Here is a 26469-nt window from a genome sequence, read left to right as displayed (position 1 = left end):
GTCCAAACTGAAACTTTCTAAGATTTTTTCTTCAGTGAGTCCATCCTGTGACAGGTGTGGACAAGATCCAGCTTCTCTAGCACATATGTTCTGGAAGTGCCCACAAATTGTTAATTATTGGAATAGGATATTCCAAACTCTATCTGAGGTTTCTCGGAAACAGATCTTACCTGATCCCGTACTAGCATTGTTTGGAGTGAAACCTATTAATGTACAACTCTCAACTAACCAAAATAACATGATTCGGTTTGTAACATTATTAGCAAGGCGATTGATATTGCTTAATTGGAAACAGAGAAAACCCCCAACCCATGCAGCCTTACTAAATGATGTAATGCAATACTTGGAGTTAGAAAAAATAAGATACTCATTAAAGGAGAAAGAACACGTTTTACTCTATATGGCAACCTTTCATGGATTATTTTAACAAGAAAGACCCATGTAGGAGAAAATGACTGAATGGAAAAAAAAAATGGATGTAACATGACAATATTATTAGTATTACTTTGCTTTTTTGTTTGTTTTTATTGTCCCAAAATGTTTATGTATGAAACCATGCATTTATATTTTATTTTTGTATGTTTTGGAAAATGTAAAACCCCAATAAAAAGAAGTTTGAAAAAAAAAAAAAAAAAAAAAGAAGTGGACCTAAAACTGACTCTTGGGGCACCGCACACCTAATTTCATGCGTTCTGGAGGAACACGTATCCATACTTACAAAGAAACAACGATCTGTGAGATAAGAGCTGAACCAGTTAAAAACAGTACCAGAGAGGCCCACCAGGTTTCTGAGTCTGTTTAATAAAATGTGGTAATCTACTGTATCAAAGGCGGCACTTAGATCCAGTAGTACCAAGACTGTGAGTTTTTGTGAATCTGCTTTAAACCTGATGTCGTTTAAAATCTTTAAAAGGGCTGTCTCTGTACTGTGGTTCATCCTAAAACCAGACTGATATTTCTCTAAAATATTGTTTCCTTTTTAAAAAATAATTTACTTGGTTAAAAACCAGTTTTTCTAAAATCTTACATAAAAACAGTAAGTTGGATACAGGTCAGTAATTATTAAAAGTGTTGGGATCTAAATTACTCTTCTTCAGAAGGGGCTTCACCACTGCTGGTTTGAAGGCAGCGGTGAAGCCCCGTCTGAAGAGAGCAATTTACTATGTTTAAAATCTGTTCCTCAAAGAACCTGTAAAATGTCTTTAAAAGTGATGTGGGAATTGGATCTAAAAGGCAGGTTGTTGGGTTTACCTGGGAGAAAACTCGACCAAGTGTCCTTGCATCAACCAGGGTAAAACTCTCCAGTGTTTCCTCAGGTAAAAGCAATGATCCAGGTGTGTTAAAAATTACATTCTCTTGGTATAAAAGACTGGACCTGATATCATCGATTTTACTTCTGATGTGGTCTGCAAATGCAGGATCATGCATATGCAGCATCATGGGAGACAGAATCCTCGTCGCCAAGAAAGCACAAAAAGGAATAGAAAAGGCAGCGTGACCGGCGAATTAAAAAAACGAAGGCCCACATTGGGGTAGCCTTTCCCAGGTAGAGAGAGCTGCTGAGGGAGAATGGTAATGCAATCACAGGCCAGTGCCGCTGTTGGCTGTTAGCCGCTGTTAGCGGCCAGTCGCTAACAGCCTCATCCCTCTCCTCGCATCACTGCGTCGCTGTTAGCTGTTAGCCACTGTTAGCTGTTAGCTGTTGTTAGCCGCTGTTAGCGCTGGCCTGTGATTGTATTACCTTTCTCCTTCAGCAGCTCTCTCCACCTGGGAAAGGCAACCCCAATGCTGACCCTTGTTTTTTTAATTCGCCGGTCACGCTGCCTTTTTGATTCCCTTTTGCACTTTCTTGGCGATGAGGATCCCGTCTCCCGTGATGCTGCATAATACATGATCCTGCATTATGCTCAAAGAGTGGGACTTTGTTATGCGGCAGTAGTGCCGCTGGCCACTAACAGCTGTTAGTGGCGCAGTAATGCGAGGAGAGGGATGAGGTGTGTGAGGTTGAGCCACTTGTCAGTTGTAAAAAGACAAGACGTGATCGGTTTGTTTCAATTTACATCCGCCCCAACAGTCCTACGCTGTAAACACAGCCAGCATGGTGAGGAGGGGGTTTGTCAACTCGCGTCACGTGTGTCTGTGTAGGAGCCTGAATGAATACTCCATGAAGTATTGGATGACATGGTTTCATCAGTGTTATCATAGCTTTTTGGTACACGGCAGCTACAGTTGTTGCAATACGTGTTTGAAACAGTGAGGCACTAGAGTGAGCCATCTGTTTGAATACAATATATGATTTCAGTGTTAGATGGGTGAAATTCCTACACACTGTGGCTTTAAAAGAGAAATGATGGGAATGATGGGAATTATGGAGGGGGAATGATGGGAATGGGTTTCAGGCAGGGGCCATTCCTCTGAGACAAGGGAGGCTGAACGTCCCCTAAAAGTTCATAGAAGAAATGGTCAAATATGCACTATTGAATTTACATTAAAACAAGAATTTACATTGCATTAAACATGCTCTAGGATGCATTTCACATCATGACTATGATTTTCAAACGTCAGCTGTTTATCACCAGTTTTCAAACGTGACCTCCCTGTCATACATTCTCGTGTCAGCACGGTGAACGTGGAGCCTCCAAGCATATTAGACAGCGCTGAGCAGGTTTTTTTCATGCAGCAAAGTGAGATGGTCATTGGACAAATGTGACAAAATCGTCACTTCCAGGGAGGCTCAGCTCCCTTGGGACCTAATGGAGCAGTAGCCCAGAGAGGACGCTCGGTGTCTGCATGATGATTGGAGGAATTGTCTAAAAGGCTGAACCCCTTTGTGACTCACAGCGCTTTGGAAATACACACCGGCATCATCGCATTTCGAGCTCAGTCCCATGCGGATATTAGCAAGTGGAGTGCCGTCTGGAGTTTATTTCCATTAGCCATATAGCTAATTTTCACCGTTTGTTCACAGTTCAGGAGTTTAAACCCATCTGAAAATCTTTGAGGTGTGTGTTGCTGTGGTTCTATGGCATGAGTGTGGTTGAAAAAAACATTTTGTAAGTTACTGCCTCGCTACAATATGACAAATGCTATGATTTAAACCTAAAGTGAGCTTCCCCTGTTTGAAAGACCAACAGCAACCACTTGTTTCAGGGTGTTGGAGGAAATGGAGGGGGTGAAGATGATGCTGGCCTGGGCGATGATGAGGAGCGTGGTGAGCAGATGAGTGATGAAGGTTTGGAAAGGTCACTGTGTTTCCTCACTGTGGAGGATTTGAGGAACACGAGAAGTCGACAGTGGAGTTGGTAAAGCTTCATCAGAGACTCAACAGAGTTTATTTTGTTTTAACCATCAGACACAGTCTTTTTTTCTTTATGTAACATGTTTTTTATAGATCCTAAAATTCTGATGGAACAGAAAACAGACAGGGACGTTCCAGATAATGTGATCAGTTATAGTCTGTTAATGTTCTCAGATTCTGTTGATCATAAAATCAGACTCATCAAACTCCGCTTTAGACCTCTATGATGTTCTATACTGAGAGCTTATTCTTCATAATCAGGACATGAATGTCGGTGTTTCTGTTTCATACTCATCTTCAGTCTGTTTGTGATGTTTCACTTAAGTTTTTATGATTTAACTCTGCTGTTTGTCTCATGTAAATGTTTCAATAAAGTTTAAATAATTTAACTCTGCCGCTCCTTGTTTAAATGTTTAAATAAAGTTTTGATTGTCTAATGGTGCGTTCATTTTTTACTTGGAAGTCGGAAATTCCCAATTCCCAGTCGGAAGTTTAAACTTGAACGCACCCTGAGATCGGGTTTCCAACTCTGAAACTTGGAGCAACTACATTAACCCTGACTTACGAATTCAAGATGGCTGCCGGTCACATACATAGTGAGTAAACACTCTGCTAAAGTACTGTTTATAGCAATTTTATCTTATTTGTTTTACATTAGGTCAGCTTCATCTGAGGCGTTCATCAGTTGGTGTGCATGATGGTTTTGACGCTGTCTATACTCCCAAAGTATATATCGCCTGCCGTCTGTTCTCTGACTTCCTGTTCTTCTTCAGGTAAACAGATGCATTACTGCCACCTGCTGGACTGCCGCAGAGGAGCAGACAGAGTTAAATACATGTTTCCTGTTTGTGACGTGTGATCAGGTGATGATCTGTTTCCTGTCTTTGATGATCAGGGCCCTATTTCAGAAAACAGGTTCAACAAACTCTGAGCCTGATCCTGATATCCGGGTTGACTGAGCCTGAGCTGGGAAACTCTGAGTTTTTGGTTCCAGACAAGCTGATAAGAATTAGCTCAATCAACTCTGAGTATGTTCAGCCAGAGGGGCACATGTTCACGGCAAGCACCGAAAGACATCGTCAGCAGAGTGCAGATAAATCTCTTACGTCAGCTGCAGCTAAACATCATGAGGTGTGATGGGAACAGACTGCAGAGTTAATAGGTAATGTGGGGCGGAAATCCCGGGGGGACAGGGGGGACATGACTCCCCATTCAGTAAAGCTGTACCCCCCTAAAATCATTTGAGACACAATTAATAATTTTTGAACAATGCAGTAGTATTTATTGAAAGCACAATGTAAGCAGTGCTCATTATAATCACGCAATAATGTGCTATTTAAATCTTAAAAGATTTAGTCCCCCCCTCCCATTCCTAGTAGTGGTATATCCCACACTCTTTCCAACGGGCGGGGCTGCTTGGCAGCAGCAGCGTGTGGCTGGACCCGCTGTCCACATCGCGCGGGGTAAGATGTTCCCTCACACAGACACAGTTTAACTTACACAAGTTACAACACATCCCATTTACTGTTACAACAAACCCCAGGCCCAGGCTGGTAATATAAACTGTCTGCAGCATTTCTCCTGCATTGTTCAAAAGCCTACTCAATTACGAGTGCTACTAAGCTAAAAGCTAATGATTAAGCTCAGAGTTTAGTGATAGAGAGGACAGGAGAGAAAGAAGAGCGTAGCTAATGGGTACCTGTCTGTAGGCTCTCCACCTGTCAGTGAGACAAACATGAAAGACGTGCAGACAAGGAGCGGCCATTACGCGCAACTATTACGCACGGTTGTGACGGAGCGTAGCTAATGGGTACCTGTCTGTAGGCTCTCCACCTGTCAGTGAGACAAACATGAAAGACGTGCAGACGAGGAGCGGTCATTACGAGCAACTATTACGCACGGTTGTGACGGAGCGTAGCTAATGGGTACCTGTCTGTAGGCTCTCCACCTGTCAGTGAGACAAACATGAAAGACGTGCAGACGAAGAGTGGTCATTACGTACGACTATTAGGCAAGCTTGTGAGGTGCGCAGCGGCAGATGCACACTGTTTATAAACCAGTTTAATTGCAGGAAATGTTTAGTTTTAGTTTTAGTTTTAGTTTAGTTAGTATAGATATTCACTCTGCCTTTTGGAGAGATAGAGAGAAGATTAAAGCGTCAAACTGCGGTAAAAGATGCTGTATAAAAGACAGGCTACAACTTTTTTTCCATGAACTTGATGTAACAGAGCAGTGTACAACAGGGCCACGTGCAATTTCTTAAGCACTTTAATATGCAGTATGCACTTTATATTTATAACTGTACTATTTATTAGTAATATATAGTAGGGCAATGTGCAATCTTCATTTAGTACTGGTCAGTTTTCTGTTATGCAGCAGCACTTTATCTAATATGCACTAGCACTTTGCTGAACGGCTTGCGGCGGGCGTATGGTGCGCCGTGACCGGCTTGAGGCGGAGCAGGCTCACGGCTTATGTCTTTGTCACTTTCTTTTTCATTTTAACCCACACCATGATCTTTTCCTGAAACTAACCTAGTGGTTTTTGTGCCTAAACCTAACCAGACCTTAACCACTGGGCATCATGATGATTTCGGAACGGACTTCGGAACAATGAGTTTAATACGGTCGGAACAATGGGATGTCGAACCAATGGGCAGTTCCCTTTCTCATCAACACTGACAAACCTGCAGTTCTTTTTTTAAACATTATTTTTGGGCTTTTGTTGCCTTTAAGGTCAGGACAGCATAACGTTATGGGGAGAGAGGGAACGACATGTAGCACAGGACAGCAGGCTGGGTTTGAACCCGCGGCCGCTGCGTCTGATCACGGGGCGTCCGCTCCATCCACTGAGCCACCGATGCTCCGTGGTAATTATTTTAATAATGGATTGTGATTTATGTCCGGGGAAAACCACAACAAGGGTCCAAAGTTTTTTCAGAGCCAGAGACACTTTTCTTACGGGCCGACAAACCGCTGTCTCTCTGATGTGTTCAGTGTCTCTGATGTTATAAAGAAAAGAATCAAAGGACAATGCATAAAATGTGCTGTGATGATAATGTAAATCCAGGATGTGTAATATGTGATATATGTGGGTGGAACAGATTGTTAGATAAATGACAGAGTGTGAGGTCAAACAGTATCTTTCATATAGACACTCCTCCAGGGAGACATCCAAACAGGCTCTAATCACCTTCTCCTTACACAACAGCCTCTGAATACACTGGGCCTCAACCTCCACCACTTCATTCACTAAAGGACACGCCATGTTTCGCTAATCCTGCTTTCTGAAATAGGGCCCAGGTTGTGGTTTGATGATCACACACTGAGCTCAGATCAGATTCAGATTACAGGTGTGTTTTATTCTGCAGGTGTGTTCATGTGTTTGTAGACAGGTGATGATTATCTCCCCCCTCCCTGTTCCTCCCTGTTCCAACAGGTTTTATATTTTATACATATACAAACAGCTTTGATCATTTTTTATCCTCAAATATTTTAACCTGCAACACTTCCTGTTTTCTCCTCCACCTGTTTTTATCTTCTTGACCTCCATCTGCTTTTAATTTTGTGTTTTAGAATTGGACTGATAGAATCAGGATGCAGTCGTTCGGTTCATTCTCTGTCAACAGTGTGTCTTTATCTTTCAGACGAACAGTGAATTCAGATTTCAGAATAAAGGTCAGTGAAAAGGATGTTGTTTTACAGTGAATACAGATTTCAGAATAAAAGTCAGTATAAATATTTCGTGGATCAGAATAAATTCTTCTTCACTTTTCTTCTTTTATGTCACGTACACATCTTTTTTTTCTCCTTCTTCTTCTCTGCTCCTCTTCCTCTGCTGTCAAGATTTAATAAACCTTTATAATCTGTCCGATGGGGCGGCACGGTGGTGTGGTGGTTAGCACTGTCGCCTCACAGCAAGAGGGAGCTGGTTCGATCCCGGGCGTGGGAGCCCTTCTGTGTGGAGTTTGCATGTTCTCCCCGTGTCAGCGTGGGTTTCCTCCAGGTGCTCCAGCTTCCTCCCACAGTCCAAAGACATGCAGGTTAATTGGTGACTCTAAATTGTCCGTAGGTGTGAATGTGAGTGTGAATGGTTGTTTGTCTCTATGTGTCAGCCCTGCGATAGTCTGGCGACCTGTCCAGGGTGAACCCTGCCTCTCACCCAGTGTCAGCTGGGATAGGCTCCAGCCCCCCCGCGACCCTCAAAAGGATGAAGCGGTTAGAAGATGAATGAATGAATAATGATCAGAGGCCTAATGCTCAGAGACACAATGATCAGAGACAAAATGATCAGAGGCCGAACGATCAGAGGCCTAATGCTCAGAGACATAATAATCAGAGGCCTAATGATCAGAAACATTATAATCAGAAATATAATGATCAGAGGCATAATGCTCAGAGACATAATGCTCAGAGACATAATAATCAGAGGCCTAATGATCAGAAACATTATAATCAGAAATATAATGATCAGAGGCCTAATGCTCAGAGACATAATAATCAGAAATATAATGATCAGAGGCCTAATGCTCAGAGACATAATGATCAGAGACATAATAATCAGAGACATAATGATCAGAAGACTAATGATCATAGACATAATCATCAGAGACATGATCAGAGACATAATGATCAGAAGACTAATGATCATAGACATAATCATCAGAGACATAATAATCAGAGGCCTAATGCTCAGAGACATAATGATCAGAAGACTAATGATCATAGACATAATGATCAGAAACATAATGATCAGAGACATAATGATCAGAGACATAATAATCAGAGACATAATGATCAGAGACATAATGATTAGAGACATAATGATTAGAGGCCTAATGATCAGAGACATAATGATTAGAGGCCTAATGATCAGAGACATAATGATCAGAGACATAATGATCAGAGGCCTAATGCTCAGAGACATAATGATCAGAGACATAATGATTAGAGGCCTAATGATCATAGACATAATGATCAGAGACATAATGATCAGAGACATAATAATCAGAGACATAATAATTAGAGGCCTAATGATCAGAGGCCTAATGATCAGAGACATAATAATCAGAGGCCTAATGATCATAGACATAATCATCAGAGACATGATCAGAGACATAATGATCAGAAGACTAATGATCATAGACATAATCATCAGAGACATAATAATCAGAGGCCTAATGCTCAGAGACATAATGATCAGAGACATAATGATCAGAGACATAATGATCAGAGACATAATGATCAGAGACATAATGATCAGAGACATAATGATCAGAGACATAATGATCAGAGACATAATGATCAGAGACATAATGATTAGAGGCCTAATGATCAGAGACATAATGATTAGAGGCCTAATGATCAGAGACATAATGATCAGAGACATAATGATCAGAGGCCTAATGCTCAGAGACATAATGATCAGAGACATAATGATTAGAGGCCTAATGATCATAGACATAATGATCAGAGACATAATGATCAGAGACATAATAATCAGAGACATAATAATTAGAGGCCTAATGATCAGAGGCCTAATGATCAGAGACATAATAATCAGAGACATAATGATCAGAGGCCTAATGATCATAGACATAATCATCAGAGACATGATCAGAGACATAATGATCAGAAGACTAATGATCATAGACATAATCATCAGAGACATAATAATCAGAGGCCTAATGCTCAGAGACATAATAATCAGAGACATAATGATCAGAGACATAATGATTAGAGACATAATGATTAGAGGCCTAATGATCAGAGACATAATGATTAGAGACATAATGATTAGAGGCCTAATGATCATAGACATAATGATCAGAAACATAATGATCAGAGACATAATGATCAGAGACATAATAATCAGAGACATAATGATCAGAGACATAATGATCAGAGACATAATAATCAGAAATATAATGATCAGAGGCCTAATGCTCAGAGACATAATGATCAGAGACATAATGATCAGAGACATAATGATCAGAGGCCTAATGCTCAGAGACATAATGATCAGAGACATAATGATTAGAGGCCTAATGATCATAGACATAATGATCAGAGACATAATGATCAGAGACATAATAATCAGAGACATAATAATTAGAGGCCTAATGATCAGAGGCCTAATGATCAGAGACATAATAATCAGAGACATAATGATCAGAGGCCTAATGATCAGAGACATAATGCTCAGAGGCCTAATGATCAGAGACATAATGATTAGAGGCCTAATGATCAGAGGCCTAATGATCAGAGACATAATAATCAGAAACATAATGATCAGAGACATAATGATCAGAGACATAATGATCAGAGACATAATGATCAGAGGCCTAATGATCAGAGACATAATGATCAGAGACATAATGATCAGAGGCCTAATGCTCAGAGACATAATGATCAGAGACATAATGATTAGAGGCCTAATGATCATAGACATAATGATCAGAGACATAATAATCAGAGACATAATAATTAGAGGCCTAATGATCAGAGGCCTAATGATCAGAGACATAATAATCAGAGACATAATGATCAGAGGCCTAATGATCAGAGACATAATGATCAGAGACATAATGCTCAGAGGCCTAATGATCAGAGACATAATGATTAGAGGCCTAATGATCAGAGGCCTAATGATCAGAGACATAATAATCAGAAACATAATGATTAGAGGCCTAATGATCAGAGACATAATAATCAGAAACATAATGATCAGAGACATAATGATCAGAGACATAATGATCAGAGACATAATGATTAGAGGCCTAATGATCAGAGACATAATGATCAGAGACATAATGATCAGAGGCCTAATGCTCAGAGACATAATGATCAGAGACATAATGATTAGAGGCCTAATGATCATAGACATAATGATCAGAGACATAATGATCAGAGACATAATAATCAGAGACATAATGATCAGAGGCCTAATGATCAGAGACGTAATGATCAGAGACATAATGCTCAGAGGCCTAATGCTCAGAGACATAATCATCAGAGACATAATGATTAGAGGCCTAATGATCAGAGGCCTAATGATTAGAGGCCTAATGATCAGAGGCCTAATGATCAGAGACATAATAATCAGAAACATAATGATCAGAGACATAATGATCAGAGACATAATGATCAGAGACATAATGATTAGAGGCCTAATGATCAGAGACATAATGATCAGAGACATAATAATCAGAAATATAATGATCAGAGGCCTAATGCTCAGAGACATAATGATCAGAGACATAATAATCAGAGACATAATGATCAGAAGACTAATGATCATAGACATAATCATCAGAGACATGATCAGAGACATAATGATCAGAAGACTAATGATCATAGACATAATGATCAGAGACATAATGATCAGAGACATAATGATTAGAGGCATAATAATCAGAGACATAATGATCAGAGACATAATGATTAGAGGCCTAATGATCATAGACATAATGATCAGAGACATAATGATCAGAGGCATAATGATCAGAGGCCTAATGATCAGAGACATAATAATCAGAAACATAATGATCAGAGACATAATGATCAGAGACATAATGATCAGAGACATAATGATCAGAGGCCTAATGATCAGAGACATAATGATCAGAGACATAATGATCAGAGGCCTAATGCTCAGAGACATAATGATCAGAGACATAATGATTAGAGGCCTAATGATCATAGACATAATGATCAGAGACATAATGATCAGAGACATAATAATCAGAGACATAATGATTAGAGGCCTAATGATCAGAGGCCTAATGATCAGAGACATAATGATCAGAGACATAATGATCAGAGACATAATGATCAGAGGCCTAATGATCAGAGACATAATGCTCAGAGACATAATGATCAGAGGCCTAATGATCAGAGACATAATGATCAGAGACATAATAATCAGAGACATAATAATCAGAGGCCTAATGATCAGAGACATAATGATCAGAGACATAATGATCAGAGACATAATAATCAGAGACATAATGATTAGAGGCCTAATGATCAGAGGCCTAATGATCAGAGACATAATGCTCAGAGACATAATGCTCAGAGACATAATAATCAGAGACATAATGATCAGAGACATAATGATCAGAGACATAATGATCAGAGGCCTAATGATCAGAGACATAATAATCAGAGACATAATGATCAGAGGCCTAATGCTCAGAGACATAATGATCAGAGACATAATGATCAGAGGCCTAATGATCAGAGACATAATGATCAGAGGCCTAATGATCAGAGACATAATGATCAGAGGCCTAATGCTCAGAGACATAATGATCAGAGACATAATGATCAGAGGCCTAATGATCAGAGACATAATGATCAGAGACATAATGATCAGAGACATAATGATCAGAGGCCTAATGATCAGAGACATAATGATCAGAGACATAATGATCAGAGACATAATGATCAGAGACATAATGATCAGAGACATAATAATCAGAGACATAATGATCAGAGACATAATAATCAGAGGCCTAATGATCAGAGACATAATAATCAGAGACATAATGATCAGAGACATAATGATCAGAGACATAATGATCAGAGACATAATGATCAGAGACATAATGATTAGAGGCCTAATGATCAGAGACATAATGATCAGAGGCCTAATGCTCAGAGACATAATGATCAGAGACATAATGATTAGAGGCCTAATGATCATAGACATAATGATCAGAGACATAATAATCAGAGACATAATGCTCAGAGACATAATAATCAGAGACAATGATCAGAGACATAATGATCAGAGGCCTAATGATCATAGACATAATGATCATAGACATAATGATCAGAGGCCTAATGATCATAGACATAATAATCAGAGACATAATGATCAGAGACATAATAATCAGAGACAATGATCAGAGACATAATGATCAGAGGCCTAATGATCATAGACATAATGATCATAGACATAATGATCAGAGGCCTAATGATCATAGACATAATAATCAGAGACATAATGATCAGAGACATAATAATCAGAGACATAATGATCAGAGGCCTAATGATCAGAGACATAATGATCAGAGACATAATGCTCAGAGACATAATAATCAGAGACAATGATCAGAGACATAATGATCAGAGGCCTAATGATCATAGACATAATGATCATAGACATAATGATCAGAGGCCTAATGATCATAGACATAATAATCAGAGACATAATGATCAGAGACATAATAATCAGAGACATAATGATCAGAGACATAATGATCAGAGGCCTAATGATCAGAGACATAATGCTCAGAGACATAATAATCAGAGACATAATGCTCAGAGACATAATGATCAGAGACATAATGATCAGAGACATAATGATCAGAGACATAATCAGAGGCCTAATGATCAGAGGCCTAATGCTCAGAGACATAATGATCAGAGACATAATGATCAGAGTCCTAACGATCAGAGACATAATGCTCAGAGACATAATGATCAGAGACATAATGATCGGAGGCCTAATGCTCAGATGCATTCTTGATAACAAACTAATATTAATAACCAGGTTTTAACATTGACCCAACTGAAGGTTTGACTGCAGTGAAATCCGCTTCTTTAACTGCTGCCTATGAATTTAGTTCATCATGACAGCGATGAACTCACAGCCTGCAGGCATTACATCATGGCTGGGCAACCAAAAACTCCTGCAGAGGAAGCACTGAGATGTTTCCTGGTATAGGTGACCTGGGGGACAGGTGACCCCTTCTTCTTTCTTCAAGTCCTTGTTTGACGACATAGCTGTAGAAGCAGAGGGAATCTTAATATGGGGGGTGGGAGGGTATGAATGTTGTTATGAAACACAATATGGATACAAGAAGTCTTAAATGAACTAAAATGCAGTTAACAAGATTCATAAACATATCACTAAAAGAGATGGGGATGGTAGATATATGGAGAAACCTACATCCTTTGGATAAGGTTTTCACACACTAGTGATGGGCAAAGCAGTTCTTTATATGTTACTGAATCACTAGAATCAGTTCATTAAAAAGATTGGTTCACAAAATCATTCAGTGCTTGGCAGGAGGAGCCCTGACTGTGTACAGCGTAGTCCGACTCAATCTCTCTCCGTTGCTGCTGCTGCGTCTGCCCTGCACTGGTGAGTCTCATTACTGGCCAGTCTAACATTTTAAGTTTGTTTATTTGGAAACTAAGTCTGTGTAATTGTGTGGCTTGTGGCTTGTCTCCTGGCTACATTAGCCGTTAGCTTGGAGAAAACGGTCCCTACGAAAGTGTATCGCTGAGAAGAAATGATTTGAATTACCCAGGGATCGGGGTTATGTTGTTCATTGAGTGATTCGTTCACCGGGTGATTCATTCATTGAGTGATTCGTCACTCCCGGCCTGCACGCTCGCTGCTGAGCTCAACTGAACTGAGAAATGAACCAATCAGTTCCAGAAGTGATTCAGTTCAGTACGTTCACTCAACAGATTCGTTCTTTTGAACGATTCATTCACGAACAACACAACACTATCACACACTACTCAGCTGCTCATAAAGTACATTCAAGGATTGATTATTTTTTGTCTGAGTGATAGCTTCAGACTGAAAGAATTTGAGATCGGTGGGGCTGATGTGTCGGACCATAACACCCTCTACTTAAAAATTAGTATAAATAACAGGAAAAGATGCACAGTATGGAGACTCACTGTAGGAATATTAAATAATGAACAAAGAAAAGAGAAGATAAAAGCAGATATAAAAAGATACATAAGAGAGAGGAAGAACAAAGAGAGAAAGAAGCGAGGCTCAAGAGGAGGGGTGAGACACCGACTCTGGAGACGCCAGAGAGGATTCCCTCTGCCTGTCGTCACTCTGTCTAACGTCCGCTCGGTAAGCAATAAACTTGATGAACTTGAGCTAAGAGCCGAGCATGACTGGGAATTTAGACAGAGCAACCTAGTGTGCCTAATGGAGTCATGGCTTAAAGCCCATCATGATACCCCGAGTCTGCCGGGTCACACAACGATAACAGCTGACAGGGACGAGCACAGCTCAGGTAAATCTACTGGGGGAGGCTTGTGCATATTCGTCGATGACAGCTGGGCTACACAATACTGCATACGGGAGCAGATATGCACACCGGACTATGAGATATTAACTGTCTCTTTCTGACCTTTTTATCTCCTGCGGGAGTTCGGCCAGATCACCGTGATGTTCGCTTATGTGCCCGGGCCGAATGACACAGTAGCGGGTGAGAGACTAGCAGAGAGCTATAATAAGGCACTTGCCCGCTCTGCAGACCAGCCCGTGTTAGTACTTGGGGACTTTAACTCCTGTAACCTGTCTGATCACTTACCTACCATGCAGCAGTATGTTGACTGCCCCACACGCTCAACTCAGACTCTCGACCGTTGCTATGGCAACATCTCGGAGGCTTATAAAGTGATATGCAGAACCCCCCCTCGGAAAATCAGACCACAATGTTATCCATCTTTTACCTAAATATAGGACTGTGGTCAAAAGAACAAAACCTGTTGCCAAACAAATTCAGGTGTGGTCTGAGGAAAGTAAAGAACAATTCCGTGACGTGCTTGAGGACACTATCTGGGACGTTTTCTGGGAAGCCTGCGAGGATGAACATGTACTCACTGACGTAATTACGTCATATATTAACTTTTATGATGATTATGTGTGTGACACAAAGACAGTGAAAATATACCCGAATAATAAACCCTGGGTTTCTAAACAACTGAAAACCTGTCTTAATGAAAAGAAGGCTGCTTTCTGCTCTGGTAACATAGAATTAATGCAGGAGAAAAGGAGACAACATACAGGGAAAATCCTTAAGGCAAAAATTGATTACAAAAATAAAATAGAGAGCAACTTCTTTACTGGTAACATAAAACAGGCTTAGGAGGGTCTAAATACCCTAATGGGGAAAAACAGTAAAAAAATGTGACAAAATCCCCGTAAATGATAATCACTTTTGTAGATGATCTGAACTGCTACTTTTGTAGATTTGATGTGGATGATAAGCAAGAATGTGATGAGATCTGTAATAATCTCTCTGCAGGGTCATCAATAGACATCACAGAGGAGGCCATTGCTAAAAGTCTCTCTAAATTGAGGCCAAACACAGCTACAGGCCCAGATGGCCTGAAAGCCCGTCTACTTAAAGACTGTGCTCCTCAATTAAACGGAGTTTTCAGTAGGTTCTTTAAAACCCTTTTAGCAACAGGTGCACCTAAATCCTGGAAATACTCAATGATAAGGCCCATACCTAAAAAGCCAGGTGCAAATAATCCTGAAGATTTCCGGCCAATTGCTATAACTTCTAACCTGTGTAAAAGCATGGAGAGAGTTGTAGTCGATATTCTGACTACCACAGTGGCCAGTGAGTTAGATCCGCTCCGATTTGCCTGTAAGAGCAACAGAGGCACAGATGATGCTGTTCTGATCCTAACAGATTCAGTGCCAAAGCAGCTCTCACTGCCCAAAGGGTATGCGAGGGTCTTATTCGTTGACTTCAGTGCAGCCTTTAACTCTATGAGGCTATCTATTTTACTGAAAAGGCTGGTGGAGCTACATATTGAAAGGGACCTTGTACTGTGGATCAGGGACTGCTTGTCTAGCCGCCCTCAGAGGGTGTATGCAAACACCACTCTGTCTGGTGAGCTTATTCTAAGCTCAGGCTGTCCTCAAGGCAGTGTTATCTCTCCTGTACTTTTTTCGCTCTTTACCAATGAATTTGCTATCAGTGATTGTAAATTTAAATTGATAAAGTACGCAGATGATATGGCCTTAGTAGGCTTGCTGCAGGAAAATGACCCTTCTGGTGAGGCTCCCTATGTGGCCCATATTAAGGACCTGGAAGCATGGTGCTACAGCAGCCAGCTGGAAATCAATGTGGCTAAAACAGAGGTGGTAACTTTATGCTCAAAACAGGATCTGACAACTGAACCAGTTTCACTGGATGGGCAACTTGTTGAAACTGTAGAAAAAATTAAATATCTGGGTACAGTTCTTGACAGCCAGATGAGTTTTTCTGAAAATACAGACTATGTGTTCAAGAAATGTTCACAGCGACTCTCGACTTCTTAGAAGACTAAGCAGCTTTGGTGTCAGTCCTCAGATCCTGGAGCTTGTGTACACCACTCATGTTGAGAGTGTTCTCACCTATCATCTTTCTGTTTGGTTTGGTCACCTAAGCTCAAAATGCAAGTATAGACTAAATAGGATTGTGTCAGTGGCAAGCAAAATAGTGGGAAAACCCCAAAAGCCTCTGACCCATCTCTATACTAAGAGGACAAGGAGGAAAGTGAGGAAAATCCTGGCAGATAGCTCCCATCCTCTTTTCAGCCAGTTTGAGCTCTTGAAGTCTGGGAGGCGCTACAGAGTTCCTCTGGCTAAAGGGGCTTTTAAAAAGTCCTTTGTCCCCAGCGCTATTAGCATCCTTAACTCTACCAAGTGACTAAACAACAGACAATGACATGAACTGCTCTACCGTACCTTTATAGCACTGTATTTTATTTTATTTATTTATTCAACTTTTAAAAATATATCTATATGAATTTTTATCTTTTGGCTTTGTTCATATTTTAGCTCTGTTATGTGTTATGTTATGCTACGTCCTGTATGTTGGTGAGCCGAAGACAATTTTCCACCCTGGTGGACAATAAAGATTTATTCTATTCTATTCTATTCTATTCTATAGAGGAAAACAATAATGGAGAGGTAGACCTGACAATTATCTGGGATGCCATGAAGGCCGTTATTAGGGGAAAACTGATAGCTCAAACTACACATGTAAAAAGAGTTAAATCATAGTCATACAAAAAATATACAGGAAAATTAAGGGAATTGGAACAGGAACACCAGAATACAAATGAGCCAAAGGCTTATCAACAAATCTGTCATGTTCCACTGTTTGTTAAGTATTTTATTTTCTCCCTCATGTTTCATGTCTTGTCTTCCTGTTTTATTTTGTGATCACTCACCGCTGTCTCTGTTCCAGGTTCCTGTCTGCCCTGCCCCCTCCCCATCTGTGTGCACCTGATCCCTGATTGTGTCTCCTGCACCTGTGTCTAATCACTCCCCATCAGCCCTGCATATATTCCCTCGTGTGTCTTGTCTCGTTGCCAGTTCGTTGATGCTCTCTGCTCACGTTCCAGCGTTTCTCTCAGTCATAGTCATAGTCATAGTGTGTTTGATCCTTGCCTGTTTTTTGACCTTGCCTTTTTGCCTCACGTCTTGGATACCTCTGCCTGGTTTGTACTGCTTCCTTGTGTATTGACCGCTGACTGGAATAAATCTTGTTTTACTGTGTGAAACCGGTCTGAGTCGTGCATTTGAGTCCTGCCTTTTCTGTGCCAAAGTTCATGACAAAATCAGGACATTTAAAATGAAGATAAATGACTTACTATTAGATGAAGTTGAAAAAAAGAGCAAGTTCTTGAAACAGAACTACTATAAAACAGGTTAGAGTGCCACTAAACTATTGGCAAAACAAATACGAAAACAACAAGTAATAAATAATATATGTAAAATCAGAGACCCCCGTACAGGTGACTTAACCCATAACCCAGAAGATATAGTGAAAAGATTTCAGAGATACTGTAAGGAATTATACACACAGCCTGAATCTGCAGATGAAGAGGAAATTAGAGTATTTCTAAATTCATTTGCCCTGCCATCAATTGGTAATATACAAAATAATGTGTTAACTGCTGATATTACAATGGAAGAGGTGAATGACGCAATAAGTGCATTAAAAAACAATAAATCTCCAGCAAGCAATGGATACCCTGCAGAGTGGTACAAAATGTTCAAAGAGGACTTAACACCACTACTCATGGCCACTTTTAATTGGACACTCCAAAACAATAAAATGCCACCATCAATAATAATTAAAAGCAATAATTACAGTCATTCCCAAACAAGGAAGAGATAAAGAGCAGTGTGGGAATTACAGACGTATCTCACTATTAAATGTGGACTATAAAATATATACAACAGTCACTTCCATTTTTGGAAGACCAAACAGGATTTATAAGAGGGCGGCAAAAGCAGGACAGTGGGTACGGTTATATGATGGCTTCTCATTCAGAATGAAATCATTCGGAATTAAAGTCTTTCCAGGTAGTTTACATGGGAAATATTCATTCCGAATGAGGTTTACACGGGAGATCAGTTTAATCGCCTTTATTCGGGTTTGGAGTACCACTACATGGGCTGACGTGCTGACGTATTGCGGTAAGCATGTTGTGTCATTTCCGGTGTTTTCTGTGACAGCGTCTCTGTGCTACCCTAGTGAATTCTATTAGCATGCTTTCTGCTTTCCTCACTTCAGTTACTTAACACTCCAACGCGTGAACGCGGTGCCCAGAGAAGCAGTCAGAGCTACAGGCTACAATGAGGCTAAAAACAGAGTTCATATGACGTTTTTCCAAACAACTTTTTATGTCGGGGCTGCAGGACACTTGGATCACTACGGATGAGCAGTATGGAGATATTTTGTGGATTCAATTTTGTGTTCTTGGACGTTAATCTGGGGCGCCGTCTGCCATTAGGTGTGCAAGCTCCTCCCCCCGCCGATCTCTGCAAGGGATGTGAGGACTCTAAAACTTCACCAGGGCCTCCGTCGGCATATGGGTGAGTAGATAATGGCTGAATTTTCATTTCTGGGTGCACTATCCCTTTAACCCACACTAGTTCTGTTTAAGAACTTATAGCTCTCCTCCTTTTTACGACTTTCTTGCTAATCTCTTAGCTGTTGTCTGCACGTTATTAGCCTTGTTAGCTACATTAGCTTAATAGTTAGCAATGGCGTCTCCTTCTCCTGCTCTTTCTTGCTTGGTGTGTCAAATGTTTAGCTATGCCTCTGCCTCCTTTAGCGACAGTGGTAATTGTAACAAGTGTAGCTTATTTGCTGTGTTGGAGGCGAGGCTCAGTGAATTAGAGGCGCGGCTCCGCACCACGGAAAATCACTCGGTAGCTGCGGTAGTTAGCCAGCCCCCTGTAGCCGGTGTGGAGCCACATAGCATAGCCTCTGCTAGCGGTCTTCCGGTAACACCCGTGCAGCCGGGAGGCTGGGTAACTGTCCGTGAGAAGCGTATCTCCAAGCCAAAGCCCACGGCTCACCACCAGCCTGTTCATGCTTCTAACCGCTTTTCCCCACTCAGCGACACACCCGCTGAGGAGAAAACTCTGGTTATTGGCAGCTCTATTCTGAGAAACGTGAAGTTAGCAACACCAGCGGCCATAGTCAAATGTATCCCTGGGGCCAGAGCGGGCGACACTGAATCAAATTTAAAACTGCTGGCTAAAGCTAAACATAGATTCAGGAAGATCGTTGTTCACGTCGGCTGCAATGACACCTGGTTACGCCAATCAGAGGTCACTAAAATTAATACTGCCTCGGTGTGTGAATATGCAAAAATGATGTCGGACTCCGTAGTTTTTTCTGGACCCCTCCCAAATCTGACCACTGATGACATGTTTAGCCACATGTCATCATTTAATCACTGGCTGTCCAGGTGGTGTCCAGCAAACAATGTGGGTTTCATTAATCACTGGCAAACTTTCTGGGGAAAACCTGGTCTTATTAGGAGAGACGGCATTCATCCCACTTTGGATGGAGCTGCTTTCATAGAGAAATCTGGTAAAGTTTATTAGTAATTCAAAACCCTGACAACCCAGAGTTGAGATCAGGACTCAGAGTCGTAGTCCTAAACGCTTCTCTGAGCTTCTAGTGCAGTTACCCACCCATAGTTTTATACAAACGGTGTCTGTCCCCCGACCACCTAAATTATCTAAATCTAAAATTAAACAAAGAGGAGTTGTGCATAACAACCTCATAAAAATTAAAACCTCTTCTGTGACAGAAAGACAAAACAGGAGAATTAAATGCAGACTGTTAAATATCAGGTCTCTATCGGCTAAAGCAGTGTTAGTAAACGAATTAATATCTGATAATCATATTGATTTACTCAGTCTCACTGAAACCTGGCTGTGTCCAGATGAATATGTCAGTCTAAATGAGTCCACTCCTCCCAGTCATAGTAATACCCACATTCCTCGAGGCAGCGGCCGAGGAGGGGGAGTTGCAGCCATTTTTAACTCTAGTCTGTTAATCAGCTCTAAACCAAACCAGATTATAATTCATTTTAAAGCCTCGTTCTTAGTCTTTTACATCCGACCTGGAAAACCTTGCAGCCACTTAACCGCGCTCCTAGCCCGTATTCTGAATTTGTATCTGAATTGACGTTGATAATGACTCCCTGGCTACCGCGTTTATCTCATTATTAGACTCCATTGGCTTCAGTCAGGGTGTACATGAACCCACTCACTGTTTTAACCATACCCTCAATCTAGTTCTGACGTATGGAATTGAAATTGATAACCTAACAGTCTTTCCACAGAATCCCTCGCTATCGGATCATTATTTGATTACTTTCGATTTCTTTCACTCAGCAACAGTTACTATACTAGATGTTTATCAGATAGTGCTGTCGCAAAATTTAAGGAAATGATTCCTCTGTCGTTAAATTTAATACCATGTCCTTCAGTAACAGAGGTTTCCCGTACTGACTTTAACCTCTCCCAAATTGACCATCTTGTTGATAGCGCCGTAGGCTCACTGCGAACAACACTCGACTCTGTAGCTCCTCTTAAAAAGAAGTTAACAAAGCAAAGAAAGTTTGCTCCTTGGTATGACTCTCAAACCCGTAAGTTAAATCAAATATCGCGAAAATTTTACAGGAATTGGCGATTAACCAAACTGGAAGAATCTCATTTAATCTGGACAGACTGTCTCAAAACTTATAAGAGGGGCCTCCGCAATGCCAGAGCAAACTAATACTCAGCATTAATAGAAGACAATAAGAACAACCCCAGGTTTCTTTTCAGCACTGTAGCCAGGCTGACTGAGAGTCAAAGCTCTATTGAGCCTTGTATTCCTTTAGCCCTTAGCAGTAATGATTTTATGAGCTTTTTTAATGACAAAATTCTAACTATTAGAGGCAAAATTCATGACCTCCTGTCCTCAGATAGTACCTATCTAACCTCAAACACAGCTGTAAGACCTAATATATATTTAGATTGCTTCTCCCCAATTTCTCTTCAAGAATTGACCACAGTGATTTCTTCATCTAAATCATCAATGTGTCTCTTAGACCCCATCCCAACTAGGCTACTTAAGGAGGTCTTTCCTTTAGTTAACACTCATATATTAGATATGATCAATATATCTTTATTAACAGGCTATGTACCACAGTCTTTTTAGGTAGCTGTAATTAAACCTCTCCTAAAAAAGCCCACCCTGGATCCAGAGGTGTTAGCCAACTATAGACCAATATCTAATCTTCCCTTTATGTCAAAGATCCTTGAGAAAGTAGTCGCAGACCAGTTGTGTGATTTTCTCCATGATAATAATTTATTTAAGGAATTTCAGTCAGGATTTAGAGTGTATCATAGCACTGAGACAGCTCTAGTTAAAATTACAAATGACCTTCTGATTGCTTCAGACAAAGGACTTGTCTCTGTACCTGTTTTATTAGATCTTAGTGCGGCGTTTGACACAATTGACCATCAAATTCTACTGCAGAGACTGGATCACTTAATTGGCCTCAAAGGTTCTGCACTGAGCTGGTTTAAATCTTATTTATCTGATCGTTTTCAGTTTGTTCACGTTCATAATGAATCATCCTCATGTACTAAAGTTTGTTTTGGAGTTCCGCAAGGTTCTGTGCTCGGACCAATCCTATTTACTCTATATATGCTTCCTTTAGGTAACATCATTAGAAATCACTCTATAAATTTCCATTGTTATGCGGATGATACTCAGTTGTATTTATCGATGAAGCCAGAAGAAAGTAATCAGTTAACTAAACTCCATAACTGCCTTAAAGACATAAAAACCTGGATGAGCACCAATTTCCTGATGTTAAATTCAGACAAAACTGAAGTTATTGTTCTTGGCCCCAAACAACTCAGAGACTCTTTATCTGATGACATAGTTTCTCTAGATAGCATTGCTCTGGCCTCTAGCACTACCGTAAGAAACCTCGGAGTAACATTTGATCAAGATTTGTCTTTTAATTCTCATTCAAAACAAACCTCACGGACTGCATTTTTTCATCTGCGTAATATTGCAAAAATTAGGCCTATCCTGACCCGAAAAGATGCAGAAAAATTGGTCCACGCTTTTGTTACCTCTAGGCTGGATTACTGTAACTCTCTATTATCAGGTAGCTCTAGTAAGTCCTTAAAAACTCTCCAGCTAATTCAGAATGCAGCAGCACGTGTACTAACAGGAACTAAGAAACGAGATCATATTTCTCCTGTTTTAACTTCTCTGCACTGGCTCCTTGTAAAATCCAGAATTGAATTTAAAATCCTACTGTTAACTTATAAAGCTCTAAATGGTCAAGCTCCGTCATATCTTAGAGAGCTCATAGTGCCATATTATCCCACCAGAACACTGCGCTCTGAGAACGCAGGGTTACTCGTGGTCCCTAAAGTCTCCAAAGTAGATCAGGAGCCAGAGCCTTCAGCTATCAGGCTCCTCTCCTGTGGAATCATCTTCCTGTTACGGTCCGGGAGGCAGACACCGTCTCCACATTTAAGACTAGACTTAAGACTTTCCTCTTTGATAAAGCTTATAGTTAGGGCTGGCTCAGGCTTGCCCTGTACCAGTCCCTAGTTAGGCTGACTTAGGCCTAGTTTGCCGGAGGACCCCCCTATAATACACCGGGCACCTTCTCTCTCTCTCTCGTATCCTATTACTGCATCTTGCTAACTCGGCTTCTTCTCCGGAGCCTTTGTGCTCCACTGTCTCTCAGATTAACTCATATCACAGCGGTGCCTGGACAGCGTGACGTGTGTGGTTGTGCTGCTGCCGTGGTCCTGCCAGATGCCTCCTGCTGCTGCTGCCATCATTAGTCATTAGTCATACTTCTACTGTTATTATACACATATGACTATTGTCACACTTGTATACTGTCAGATATTAATACATACTTTAAACATATTGTACCACAGTAGCCAGAACTATAATTATATTATTACTTTCATTAATGTTGTAAGCTACTGTCATTACCGTCTGTCCTGCATCTCTCTCTCTCTCTCTCTCACTCTGTCTCATTGTGTCATACGGATTACTGTTAATTTATTATGCTGATCTGTTCTGTACGACATCTATTGCATGTCTGTCCGTCCTGGAAGAGGGATCCCTCCTCAGTTGCTCTTCCTGAGGTTTCTACCATTTTTTCCTTGTTAAAGGTTTTTTATTGGGGAGTTTTTCCTGATCAGCTGTGAGGGTCCTAAGGACAGAGGGATGTCGTATGCTGTAAAGCCCTGTGAGGCAAATTGTGATTTGTGATATTGGGCTTTATAAAAAAAAATTGATTGATTCATTGATTGGTCTGCCCAAGGTTTGGGGCAGGGAAGGTTTCTGATTGGATAGGGGGCGGGGCGGATGTTACGTGTTTACATTTACCAGAAGAAAACACTGTTATCCTTGCTCCAGATAACAAGATGTTTGATGACGCCGTTCTTAGTGCCTTTTTCGGGCTTGTTTTGCTTATATTCTTGAAGCAGGGAGGTAGAAGACCGTGCTGTGGCGAATGGAAACCAGTGAGTACGAGCCCGACTGCTCTATCTCATCCCGTTGTTATGCATGCTATATATGTCATCGCGCCAGAAGGCCAAGGAAACAAGCACGCGCAGAAAGACCGGAATGAACTTAAAGAGGATTGAGTGTATACACGCACACAAAATTCTTTCATTCGGAATGACAAACGGAATAAACCACCCCCTTTAATCGGATTTAATTTTCAATTGGAATGACCATTTTTCAATCGGAATGACCTTTACATGACCACTTTTACTCGGAATGGCCTTTCATTCTGAATGAAAGTGGAATTAAACTGTCCATGTAAACGTACTGTCTGTCAGAAGAACTTTGGATATTACAGATCAAGTACAACATAAAAAACAAAGCACTATATTAGTAAGCATAGACGCTGAAAAAGCATTCGACTGTGTAAATTGGAGATTCTTATATGAAGTGTTAGAACGGTTTGGATTTAACAGTAAATCAGTACAATGCATAAAGACACTATATCAACTGTCCACCACGAGAATTAAGATAAATGGAAACTTGACTGACAAAATTAATTTACAGAGATCAACCAGACAGGGATGTTGCCTGTCACCCACCGTATTCGCTCTTTTCGTAGAACCACTGGCACAAGTAGTTCGTCAGAATATAGAACTTGAGGGAGCTATAGTAAATGGAACAGAACATAAAATAGGACTTTATGCTGATGACATCATCACTTTCTTAGAGCAACCAACAAAATCACTCCCTGTTCTGATGAAAGTTTTAGAAACCTATAGACATCTCTCGGGATATAAAATTAATATTTCAAAAACACAGATACTATCACTTAACTACACTCCACCAAGAGAGATACAGGAATCATATAATCTTAATTGGAGTTTAAAGAAAATTAAATATCTGGGGGTCACCATCACTAAGGATTATCAAAATTATACAAAGAAAACTATGACAAAATAGCACAAGAGATACAAAAAGACATTCAAAGATGGTCCACTCTACCGCTAGATCTTAGCGCGAGAATTGAAATAATTAAAATTAATGTACCACCTAAGCTTCTCTATCTCTTCCACTCTTTACCTATAGAGGTCCCTCAAACCCAATTGTGATATCAAGATTTGTTTGGGCAGGCAAGAAGCCCAGAGTTAGGTATAAGACTCTCCAGCTGCCAAAGGACAGAGGGGGAATGGGTCTCTCAAAACTGAAAGAATACCAACTTTCAGCCGGCCGCATACGACAAGGGATTCAAACAGTGGGAGATTAAGGGAATTACAGCATGGTGTACTCTAGAGAAAGATGGGGAGCTGGAGAGTTTCCAAAATATGAGAGACAAATATGATCTGGGTAAACACGAATTCTTTAGGTACTTACAAATAAGAGATTACTACAGGAAGGAAATCAGGATGGATCCCTCCATGGAGGTGAATGGTGTGATTCAAATTATAATCAATATGTATAAGGGTACAAAAATCAGAATAATATCTTCACTCTACCAAAAATTGACAATAAACAAAAACTCAACTAATTATACAAAATAAAAATGGGAATCGGAGCTCAACATAAAAATCTCAGACAAAGATTGGCAAAATATGTGGAAAACGCATCAAACATCCACCAATTCGCCGATATGGAGGGAGTTTTCCTGGAAAAATTTGATCAGATTTTTTAATCACACCCAAGGTCAAGAGTAAATATTTGAATGTGAACCTACCGTGTTGGAGAGAATGTGGAATATTAAATACAGATGATGTACACATATTCTGGAAATACCATAAGGTACAGCTGTTTTGGAAAACTGTACATGTAACTCTGCAAGAGATACTAAGGTAGGACATTCCTATGAGCTGTATGGTACTCTATGTGTAATTTCACAGAAGAAAGTGTACATGCAGAGGATAGGTACCTGGTTAAAATTTTGTTGATAGCTGGCAAAAACGCTATGACAAGGAAATGGTGTAAAGTAGATCTGCCGACCTGGGAACAATGGGTAGAGATAATAGAGGAAATCTATACAATTAAATGGAAGGGTTAATTAAATGGAAAAACTGACACATCGTTGGAGATTGCAAGAAGCACAGCTGGAAGACAAGTGGCTGAAATGGACATTTTTCATTACATTACATTAGCAACAGACAACTGAAAGGACAACTGATATAAAGGACGAAACTGTGAGAATGGATGGACAAAAAAAGAATGTAGCTCCCAACAGGACATTACTCTTTCTTTTATTTTCTTTGTGTGTCTTTAATGGCACGTGTGCTGTGTTTGTTGATGTATGTGTAAAATGAGGAAAATCAATTAAAATTAAAGTGAAAAAAAGAAAGAAAAAGGAAATGACATCACATACCAGCGCAGTGTTCATTACACAGCCATTTTAGATTTAGTCCTGAGATGAAGGTCAGGGATAGTTTATTAAAATTTGTTTTTATTACGTTTGTTTTTATGAAAATGAACAACAAACAAACATCCATCATCATCATCATCATCATCACCATCACCGACACACTGATTACTGTAAACATTCCTTTAGTGCAACAAGATTTTATGGCTTCAT

At 40.3% G+C, this 26469-nt stretch overlaps 2 protein-coding genes across 7 annotated transcripts in view; one reads left to right on the top strand and one right to left on the bottom strand.

Moving 5' to 3' along the window:
* Positions 1 to 26469, top strand: part of LOC125900157 (uncharacterized) — a 251790-nt gene that overhangs the window by 78940 nt on the left and 146381 nt on the right. For 2 of the 3 annotated variants that reach the window (XR_007450826.1, XR_007450825.1), the window contains exon 2: positions 21928 to 23180. Coding sequence is in view for 1 of the 3 variants with exons in the window: in XM_049595012.1 (XP_049450969.1) it covers positions 22071 to 22997 (927 nt within the window). In the remaining 2 variants the exon portion in view is untranslated. Of the gene's footprint in view, positions 1 to 21927; positions 23328 to 26469 lie in introns of those variants that run through there. The other variant, XM_049595012.1, reaches the window with a different exon arrangement.
* vps13c (vacuolar protein sorting 13 homolog C) overlaps positions 26288 to 26469 on the bottom strand; it is a 124632-nt gene continuing 124450 nt past the window's right edge. For all 4 annotated transcript variants that reach the window (XM_049594805.1, XM_049594821.1, XM_049594799.1 and 1 more), the window contains one exon: positions 26288 to 26469. This exon is cut by the window's right edge and continues 1108 nt beyond it. The gene's annotated coding sequence lies outside the window, so the exon portion shown is untranslated.

The sequence above is a fragment of the Epinephelus fuscoguttatus genome, linkage group LG2, assembly GCF_011397635.1.
Source record: "Epinephelus fuscoguttatus linkage group LG2, E.fuscoguttatus.final_Chr_v1".
Lineage (NCBI taxonomy): Eukaryota > Metazoa > Chordata > Actinopteri > Perciformes > Serranidae > Epinephelus > Epinephelus fuscoguttatus.
Note: the sequence above shows the minus strand (reverse complement) of the source record. Positions and strands in the feature narration are given on the sequence as shown.